This window comes from Oculina patagonica, chromosome 7, assembly GCF_052425735.1.
Source record: "Oculina patagonica isolate OP01 chromosome 7, crgOcupat, whole genome shotgun sequence".
In the NCBI taxonomy this organism is placed as follows: Eukaryota; Metazoa; Cnidaria; class Anthozoa; order Scleractinia; family Oculinidae; genus Oculina; species Oculina patagonica.
This window is the reverse complement of record NC_135764.1, coordinates 21,683,704-21,693,660: the sequence shown is the minus strand read 5'-3', so window position 1 is coordinate 21,693,660 and position 9,957 is coordinate 21,683,704. Positions and strand designations below refer to the sequence as shown.

The window sequence follows — 9,957 nt, the reverse complement described above, 5'->3', positions numbered from 1 at the left end:
TACTTAAACTGTTCAATATTTTCAATTGCAAGCGCGAAATCAAACAAGTAAGTGAATGAATAATTGGGGAAAGGTGGGAGCGAATCCGTTAGTTATTAAGCGAACGTGTGAGGGTACAAACAAGCAGGATTGGCCATAAAGAAAATATTTTTCCCTAAATAATATTTTTTTTCATAGGTTACTGCCCGAAACAGTAATGTTGTATCGAGTTGCCTTTTTATCGCTTAATATGATCATGGTGATCAGTGGTAAGTACTAAACTTTGAAGACAGTAATTACATTTCGTATATACCACTCAAGTGAATAGAGCCTTTCGAGCGTGCTTATTGGTTAACTCGGAGGTGATAAGCAAAGTACTATTCACCTCCGAGCAGCTTAAAAGAAACAAACTTCATTCACGCGTCGCTTTGTTTACCTTTTTATGGCATATACTAAAACAATTATTTACCTCAGTGTCGGTGAATGTGGTGGATATTTACCTCGCCGCTTCCATATCCACCGCTTTCCAACTCAACTTCGGTGAATAATTGTTAATAATCAGTTATTTGAAAATAGTAAAGTAAATTAAAGAAAATCGTCTCTAAAACAAAGCATCACGGGGGATAATCTGGGGGTTTTGGTAGTGGTGGTGGTGTTGGGGAGGGGTAGGGGGGAGGGGATTGTTACTTTAACCGAGGCTCCATCTTGTTTGCTTTCTTGTCTTTTAGCCTTAGCTGTCCCTCATATTCATCGCAAAAAAGGAGCCGACAAGCCACAACACAAGGACTTACAAACTGATTTGGAATCAATCGAACGATTGGTCCAGGAAAGCACTGAGTTGGAGAATGGCTTGAGAAACCTGGAGCTTAATTTGACAGAGGTGTGCTTCAGGAATAATATTGGAAAATTGCAATAGCAAAGTACAGCAAAACCTTGATTTCTTGGATACTCTGTTTCTCGAAACTCCTGATTCTCAAACCAATTTTTGTTTCCTTTGGATAGTACCTCTCATTAATTGTACCACCGATTTCTAGGCTTTTGTAGATTGTGCTAGCATAATTTTTGGCATAATTGGAGCTAAAAAGCATAATTTGTGAAACGAGCACTGCCACGGCATAATTAGCAATTTTTAGCACTTTTTGGAGCATAAATGTAGTAAATATGGTGTACTTTCTACAGAAATAAATGAAATTTAGGTAGTTTGTTCTTGCAATGCGTGTTTTAGCTATACAATTGTGATTGTTAAGTCGTTGGAGGCATTTTACAAACGGTTTAGAGATGCGAGCAGCTAATTTGGACAGCTGACGGCCGTGATAAACTGCCATAAACACTAATAAATTTACAACAACAGTTTATTTAAAAAACATCATAATTTGGTGTCGTTATTGCGCACCTCTATGTATAGAATCTACGTCATTTTGTGAGCATAATTTCGGAAATCAGAAGCATAATTTGGGAATTCTGGCATAATTTTTGCATAATTTGGCAAAATTTTGAGCACTGCTAGTAGCATAATATGCCACTTTTAGGAGCACAATCTATAAAAGCCTACCGATTTCTCGAAGCAATTTTCGTTTCGCCCTTAACCCTATTCAGACCGGGCCTTTTTGGATCTTTTCAGACCGGGGGGGAATTCCCCCCTCCGTAACTTCCAGAATATTAAAGCAATCACAATGAAACTTACAGGATATATAGTATTTCCAAACATCTAACTTTTGGTATACGTCACGTGGAATGATGACGTCCCATCACGTGGTAATTACATCATAATGTCAAAACCGCCGCCATCTTGGATCCACCATCTTGAATTTCAAAATTTTTCCAAAACGTCAGAAAACCGCCCAACATTACTGCAAAAAACTAAAAATCCATAAAAGTTAGCTTAAAATCCGTAAAAAAGGTGAAAATAATTGCATTGAAGTTATTTTTCATTAAGGTATCACGGAAGGAAAATTGGCGTTTTCTTTCCAAGTGAAATTGTGTGCAAGCCATCAATGAAAACCAAATATAAAGTACATATTTGCTGAAAGCTTATTGAATAAAGATTGTAATTTTGGATTTTGTTTTTATCATATAGACCATAAAAAGCAACGTCAGCATTTTGTTTGCAATTATGATGTTGCGCAACTTTAGGTTTATTTGAGAACACTTTTACATGAGAGCCTAAACTTTTATGTGGAATTTAATATACATATATTAGTCTAAAAAACGGTGTCTCAGATTTTTCTTTTCTTGCTCCAACTTAAAGTTGTGCAACATCATAATTGCAAACAAAATGCCGACGTTGCTTATTGTGGTCTATATGATGTAAACAAAATCCAAAATTACAATCTTTATTCTTTAAACTTTCAGAAAATATAACTTTATTGGGGATATCATTGATGGTTTTCACACAATTTGACTTGGAACGAAAACGCCAATTTTCCTTCCGTTATTAGGGCTTTCCACAAGTTGCTCGAGATTTCCCAAAAAGTTGCCCGTAATTTCTTAATAAGTTGCTCAAAAGTTGCTCCAAAAATCCAAAAAAGTTGCTTTGATTCGAAAATTACCCTTAAAAATTCCAAAACGCTGTTTCGAATTAAGAGAATGTCTCTAAATATATGCTAATAATGTAATAATAAATAAGGTAAGGTAAGATTTCAAAGCAGTTTTGTGTAAGTATACAACAAAAGAAGTATCTAAATAACATTTTAAGGGGAAAATTTGTTAAATAACAAGAATTTCTTCAACTGAGAAAAATCGTGAAGATATCGATGACGTCATATTTGCTCTTCGGAAACGTTCGCATGGCCTTTGAACAACACTCGAAAAATCATCGGAGATCTTTGGTCTAGAAATTGCTCAAAATGCAACAAGTTGCTCGAGAGGAAAAAAGTTGCTCGAAGGGGAAAAAGTTGCTCCAAATATGAAAAGTTGCCAAAAAGTTGCCGAGCAACTTGTGGAAAGCCCTATCCGTTATACCTTAATAAAAACACGAAAATTACAAATTTGGAAAAACATGCCTGTCAAAATGTCGTTGCCATGGTGATGTCAAATTCCTGACACAGCAACCTATCCTACCAAATTATTCCCAGATAAATTTTAGGTAAAGTCGCAAAGTTTGGCAGCGTTTGGTTGAACTTCCAGAATATTTAAGAGAGGGTCCATATGAAATCCATGCAATATTAAAATTTGAGTCTACATCGACCCTCTCAGATTTCCTTTATATTTTGCATGGCGCTACATATTGAGATGATAATGCTGTAGGTAGAATATTATCGCAAAATTCTTTAACGTGTGGAAGATATCGTGGTCAACGTGCCCATGGTCGGTTTTGAGCCAAAAAATACCTAAATTTTGACCCATCTTTCGACCAAAATATCTCTGCAAGAATTGAAGCCTTTCATATAAAAATACCACTGTAATTAGTATCACCTAGTACAATTTAAATGATATCATCAAGATTTTTCATCGCTCTCACGTTTAGTAGTAAACCTATTTTAAAAATAAGGTATTTCGGGCAATGCGTGACACTAGAGATTTTAGGGTAAAATTACGTTTGAATATCGCCGATGCGGCGTTATTCTGATGGTTCCATTAGCCATTATTTTGTAAAACATTTACTAAATAATAAATTAAAGTCAAAAAAAGTATGTTAAGTTCAATCGGCACGTATGATTTTAGCGTACAAAAATGTGGTACATGTGAGCAAAACAAAAACAAAGTTCTGAAAGTTTTAGAACGAGTTTCATAACATGATGGATAGGTCGGCTGAGGACGTGAGAAATACCGCTTACATAAATCCAATAAACCTTTTAGCATCTAAAGTGGTTCGTGATGTTAATTATCCGGCTATTTAGTGCCCATAAATACAGACTTACAGCGTGAGAAAAGGTAAACAAGCCACTTGACATGTTCATCATCGATCGAATTCAAGCGTATCTTCACGTGCAGATTGGAAAGAGAAAACGTCGCTCACTCCTGTCTACCTGGTAGTTATAATGTTCACAAACAATTCTGCAAGGATTTAGTTTCCACTTTTCTCGTAAGCGATGGCCTCAGCACTTCACATTTTCATAAGCCTGGTAAGTTACTTTTCACCCGGGCGCCATGTTGTTTTGGACTAGTACCCAGTCTCTCAAGACTTGCCTCAGTGCTCGATCGAAACGCTGGAATGGACCATTGTTTTACTCGAAGCGTAGTATAGTCAGTACAGACGATTTCTTTCCGTGGCGCTCTCTGTCCAAACAATTTTTCCAGCTGCATCTTTCTGCAGACAATGTTTTTTGATGTCTTTAAACAATTTATGTGGGCATTTTGCTATTGCAAACAATTTTTTTTCAGGATTTTTGATCCCACTTGGCCACTCCTCCAAAAAAAATAATGTTGCTTCCCTAACTGAATGTTTGATTTATAGTGTGGATGTCAAAACCATTAATGCCAATTGAAAGGTCTTTCAAAGGCCTTGTTAACAAAATCGAACGACCGCGCAGTTCGATTTTGTTAATAACGTGTATAATTACATACCCAATTGGACTTCACTTAATCTTTATACACTGGGGTTATATCCACCATCTCTCTAGCTCCTGTTCGTACCATATTGCAGATCAATGTGATATATGAAAAAGTTAAAGTAGCTTATACACAATATTACTTTCAAATTAATGAAAACACTAATGAAGTACTAATAAACCTTAAGTGAGGTTCTCTGCGACAAATCGCTTCGTGTGTACTACTTCAAAAAGTCCCTGCAACAAGGCGTTTGTTCGGGGCACCTGCAGCGAATTTGGAAGAGGAGAATGTAAACTAGTTTTTGAATTCAATACATGAAGCTCTCTCATTGGTTAGTTTATATTTTGTCGCAGAAGTGCACACACGCTGCGACAAGGCTGCTTTCACTCATTTTGTCACTGCGATCAGTCGCACGAATTTAAACTGGTTTTAGTTCATGTCTGGTGCAGCCTCGCCCTCGTGGATCATGTCTTTCGTGCGCTGTCGACATGTCGTCATGCTGACGCGTATATTTGCATTCTGCTCGCTTGCTGCAAGTAGTTTCTTTTTCGTTGCTCTAGCCTTCACTATATCCTTTTTTCTTTCATCAGTGCTCTCCACTGGTTTCGGGCAGTGCGACTTAGGGCTTTCCACAAGTTGCTCGAGATTTCCCAAAAAGTTGCCCGTAACATCTCAAAAAGTTGCTCCAAATATCCAAAAAAGTTGCTTCTGATAATAAAAGTTGCTCAAAAGTTGCTCCAAAAAATTCAAAACGCTGCTTCTAATCAAGAGAATTTCTCTAAATATATGCAAATTTCCCTTTGATGGTAAGATGTTAGCAGTTTTATGCAATTTTACAGCAAAAGAAGTACTAAACAACATCTTAAGGGGAAAATTTGTTAAGTAACAAGGATTCATTTAACTGGGAAAAATCGTGAAGATATTGATGACGTCATGTTTGCTGACGAGTTTTGTAATGTTTTATACAGAATGAGCCGAATGTTGAAACGTCTTCAGATGTCCCTCGAAAATCTTCGGCAAACGTCGTAAGTCTTCGGAAACGTTCGTTTTGCCTTAGAACAGCACTCGTATAATCTTCGGAAATCTTCGGTCTGGATATTGCTCAAAATGCAACAAGTTGCTCGAGAGGAAAAAAGTTGCTCCAAGGGGGAAAAAGTTGCTCGAAACATAAAAAAATGCCAAAAAGTTGCCGAGCAACTTGTGGAAAGCCCTAGTGTGACTCAAAGGGCTTCGATGTGGAGCCGTTTTCTATAGCAACCGTCCAAGCACTTACCTCTCAGTCGGGTTTCCGCTTTCGCCTCGGGGCCACTCCGCTGGTGCCTCATTCCTTTTCATTCCCGGCCAAACCCCGCCTTCAATTTGTTGCGTAGCTTAACAGACATTAACGGCAGAGGTCTCGATCCCTGGCGCAGAACAGAAGGACCGTAGACTCTGGGAGCGAGAACGGATCATTCCATCTCAAGTCTCCGGTGCATGCGCACAATTAAACCGGAACCATAAATGACCCAGAGGGCAGAGGACGGCCCAGTTCGGTCAAGGCTGACGGAAAATGCGCAAGTTCTTGGAACGAAATTTAATATCTAAACTCGTTTATCAACCACTGGTTTAGGGGAACGAAGTCCCTGGGAACAAGGATCCAGAACAATTTCAACAAATTTGGAATCACCTGTATCTCTGATAGTGCTCCTACTGATTTCCTAATTTAAAGCTAGAATGACGGACCGACGTATCGACGGAATTAAATATTTGTATAAGTGTAGATCAGCGTGCCTTTTTACAACTCATGATTCGTCTTTGCCTTGACCAGGTTGTTGAAAGTTCGTTTTCAATGACACTCATAATCATACTCTTTTGTTCTATTTTATCTTTCCTGTAGGCAATCCTTAGAATAAATGTAAATGAGTGAAATACTGTAAATGATTTAATAAACGCCCCACTCTCAAATAAACGCCTCCCCCTGAGGTGTAAAATTTGTATTGGAGGCCTCCTACTAATAAACGTCCCGTGTCTAATAGACACCCCTGTTCCCCCCGTCACCCCTCCCCTCCCCCCCCCGCGTAAACGTTTCATGGAGTAAAAAACACGCAATTTTCTTTAGTTAGTTAATTGATTCACTCGGACATCGAAGGGACAAAAGGAGCTAGCTAGCCAACATGGTTTACCCCGATGCGATGACGATGAAGACATCGATATCGAACAATCTGTGAACGACATCTTTAGGCTTTGCATTAGAAAAGATTAGAGTAGTCTCCTACTCACGAAATCTGTTTCCTATCTTTATCCGGGAGCAAACTACGCGTCATATTTACATACTTGTTTGTCTATTTGTTTCGTTACAGTTAGAGTGAAATCATGGGCTCCTGGTGAAATGAATGCCCCTTTTCTACTAAACGCCTCATATTTATTTAAAACTCCCGCATGTACCCCTTAAATTAAAAAGCCCTGGCGTTTACAGGTTTATAAGATTATTTACGGTAAGTCAGTATTAAAGGCTAATTTTTCGATTTCAGATTTTCAAAATTAAAAAAGGTGGAAAATTAAAGCCATGGCGATTTGTGGCGTATTGCATCGTTTATAGATGACTCAATACATATCCCATGGTCCCTGAATGTCAGGTCCTTCTTGAAAGCACATAAACGAAGCCATGACAATCGCAATATGATCTGAGTCAGAGTGAAATTTGAGACATGAAATTTGAGATAAAATTCACAAGTCGGTCTGTCACGCAATCAACTATTGTCGGTGTTCTTCGAAGAACGACAGCACCAAAAACCACTTGCAATTGTGCCGCAGATTCTTACTGGATGAAAACGATGACTACATAATTTCTTTGCAGTGGAAACATGTTTTTTGTATGTGAACAAAACACGCGACCGAATTCTAAAACAAGTCGGTTTTCATGATCGGTGGATATTATATTTGATGCCTCGCCGCCAACTTGTTTTGATAACATCTGTTCTTAAATTACTATGGTGCTGGCAAATACGGCAAAACGCAGCTTACACACCAAGAGGGCGATGCCAAAAACCCTTGGAGGAAATGACTTTTATGCAATGATGCTTGCTTGTGGGGATATCTTTCAAATTGGTGCAGTACGACCAGCAGGTCGGTATGACCTTTGTGTTCGTTTGAATTTGTTTAATTTGCTTATTACCAGCCAACGACTTCCAGTAGTTTAAACTACTAACGATTTAAAAGTATTTTTATGCAAAAAGCTTCATAACGATGTTTTACTTCTTATAGCAACATTCTATTAAGTTTATATTTTACAAACTCTGAACTTATCACGATTTCCGTGTTGAGCTCATTTGCATATTGTCACGAAGTTAACACCATTTATTAATGCGAACCTGTAATTCCTCTTAAACTTAACAAAGATTTTATTTGATAAATAGAGACACCATTTCCTTGGCAATCTATTGATACTTTCAAATTCGATTGAAGAAACGCCGCATGTCTACAAACAACGACTTTTGAAACCCCACTTTTTTTATACGAATTGAATAAGGAGATTTGGAATGTTGCTTTCAGCCAAACGCAGCAAATGACACAAGTTTACTGAACGTTTTTCTATTGTTCGGGACTTGATTTGTCTTATGTAAAAGTTTCGTATCATTTCTTTTTATATTTAGCATGTAGCAGGGGATCAAACATGGTGAATATTTTTAGGTCAAATTTAAGTACTTTCCACTGTCTGACAGTTTGATTGACATTTCTCCAAAACAATAAACACTTGAACCAAAATATTGCACATGGTTAATGTATTAGTGAAGTTACACAAGTGTGCCAAATTTGAGGTAAATCGGTGAGATGCGCTGTAGACTCGCCTGCATGGTTCTCGTGCGGACTCACTCTTAAGCAATCGCAATGAAACTTATAGGATGTATTGTATGTCCGAACAACTTTCTTTTGATATACGTCACGTGGGATTGTGACATCACTCACGTGACAATTACATCATGATGCCAAAACAGCCGCCATCTTGGATCCGCCATCTTGGATTTCAAAATTTTTCCAAAATGCCAGAAAACCACCCAAAATTACTGAAAAGTACTCAAAATCAATAAAAATGTACTTTAAAAAACCGCAAAAATGTAAAAATAATTCCATTAAAGTAAATTTTTATCAACAGAAACACGCAAAATTACAAATTTGGGAAATCATGCCTGTCAAAATACCGTTGCCATGGCGATGTCAAGTTCCTGACACATCACACAACCCTACCAAATTATTGCCAGATAAATTTTAGGAAAAGTCAGAAAGTGCAGCAGCGTTTGGTTGAATCTTAAAAAAAGTTCTAAGAGTTCAAAGTCACCGCGGGCCTCAAAAGCCCCCCCCCCCCCCCCCGGTCTGAATAGGGTTAACAAAATAAGTAAGTTGCACACGTTGTACAATTTTGTTACCTTAAAAAGTGACCGTGCATAGCCATTTCTATATGCACCTAGGTAAACTACAGGCTATATTTACATTGTCTGGAAATGGGTGCTAGAATCCCAGCTATCTATCTCGCCAATTTGCAGCTTTCAGTTTGCATTTCGACCAATTTCTCACCAATCGGCACATTTGCAGATCTCAGATCTCAGCGATCAGATGAAAAATGTGCCACTTCTCAGCTGAAAGTTAGCATTTGAACTGATTCTCGTCTATCAGCAAAACCTCATACAGACGTACCGTAGTAGATGAATGTAAACAACAAGCTAACATGCATGTCATTGCTGTTTTAGTACCGGGAGCAAGTTGGGAATCTGACAGAAGGCGAACAAGCTGCATTAGTACAAATGCAATCCTCACTAAGAAACGCTCAGCGTCGGCTCACTCTGGATCGAATCCGCGAAGAGAGTCAGAGACATAGGGAAAACTTCGAAAACGCGATCAGACAGCTACAAGCCACCATAGATGAACAAGAGAGGAATGTGCAAGAGCATCGTGCTCGTCAGATTGAAGAATTCCGAAGAGTGAATGAGCAAATACTGAGGGCAAGGCAAACTTTGAGCGAAGAAGGAAATTGACTAAGCTAGACTGTCGAGTTTCTTGACACACATGATAAAATAAAATGATAATAAAAATAAAGTATACATCGCGGTTGATGACCAGAAATTTTCTTGCCGACTGCTTATTCTTCCATACATTTTACTCTTATTCAAACTTTTTTATAACAAACACTTAGCTACCTCTCTTGTTTCAAATGTAAGTTTATTCTTCCCCAATTCAAGATACTCGTTGTAACTGATGGGCGGACTTGTTCATTCGTTGTGTTGTTGATTTTAAGGTGTTTCTTTTTTTATTTGTCGCTTTGCCGATTTTGTAAAGTTGTTCGATTCGTGCTAAAGAAAATGGCAAGATTTATCTTAGATCACATAGCTATTATCTTTTTTTGTCTGTTATATTCCAGTTATTTTTTTTTTCGCTCGAATTATTTTTGCATGACTTGTCATTGTTTTTTTCATCCGGGAAAGCAATCTTGTTGCTTTAGAAATGAACTCTTTT

The 9,957-nt window shown here is 38.0% G+C and overlaps 1 protein-coding gene across 1 annotated transcript; it reads left to right on the top strand.

Annotated features, from left to right (window-relative positions):
• Positions 1 to 6: 6 nt before the first annotated feature.
• LOC144661557 (uncharacterized) lies at positions 7 to 9,534 on the top strand. The gene is made up of 4 exons (XM_078522370.1): positions 7 to 47; positions 178 to 248; positions 708 to 859; positions 9,195 to 9,534. The coding sequence occupies exons 2-4, from the start codon at positions 197 to 199 to the stop codon at positions 9,477 to 9,479; spliced, it is 489 nt and encodes a 162-aa protein (XP_078378496.1). The 5' UTR covers positions 7 to 47; positions 178 to 196; the 3' UTR covers positions 9,480 to 9,534.
• Positions 9,535 to 9,957: the final 423 nt, after the last annotated feature.

What these genes read in the sequence shown, in the direction of transcription:
- LOC144661557 (XM_078522370.1), top strand. Translation starts at nt 197, where the DNA reads ATGTTGTATCGAGTTGCCTTTTTATCGCTTAATATGATCATGGTGATC. An exon ending in TATGATCATGGTGATCAGTG is followed by an intron (nt 249 to 707) that starts GTAAGTACTAAA and finishes CTTGTCTTTTAG; the next exon opens with CCTTAGCTGTCCCTCATATT. An exon ending in TGGAGCTTAATTTGACAGAG is followed by an intron (nt 860 to 9,194) that starts GTGTGCTTCAGG and finishes TTGCTGTTTTAG; the next exon opens with TACCGGGAGCAAGTTGGGAA.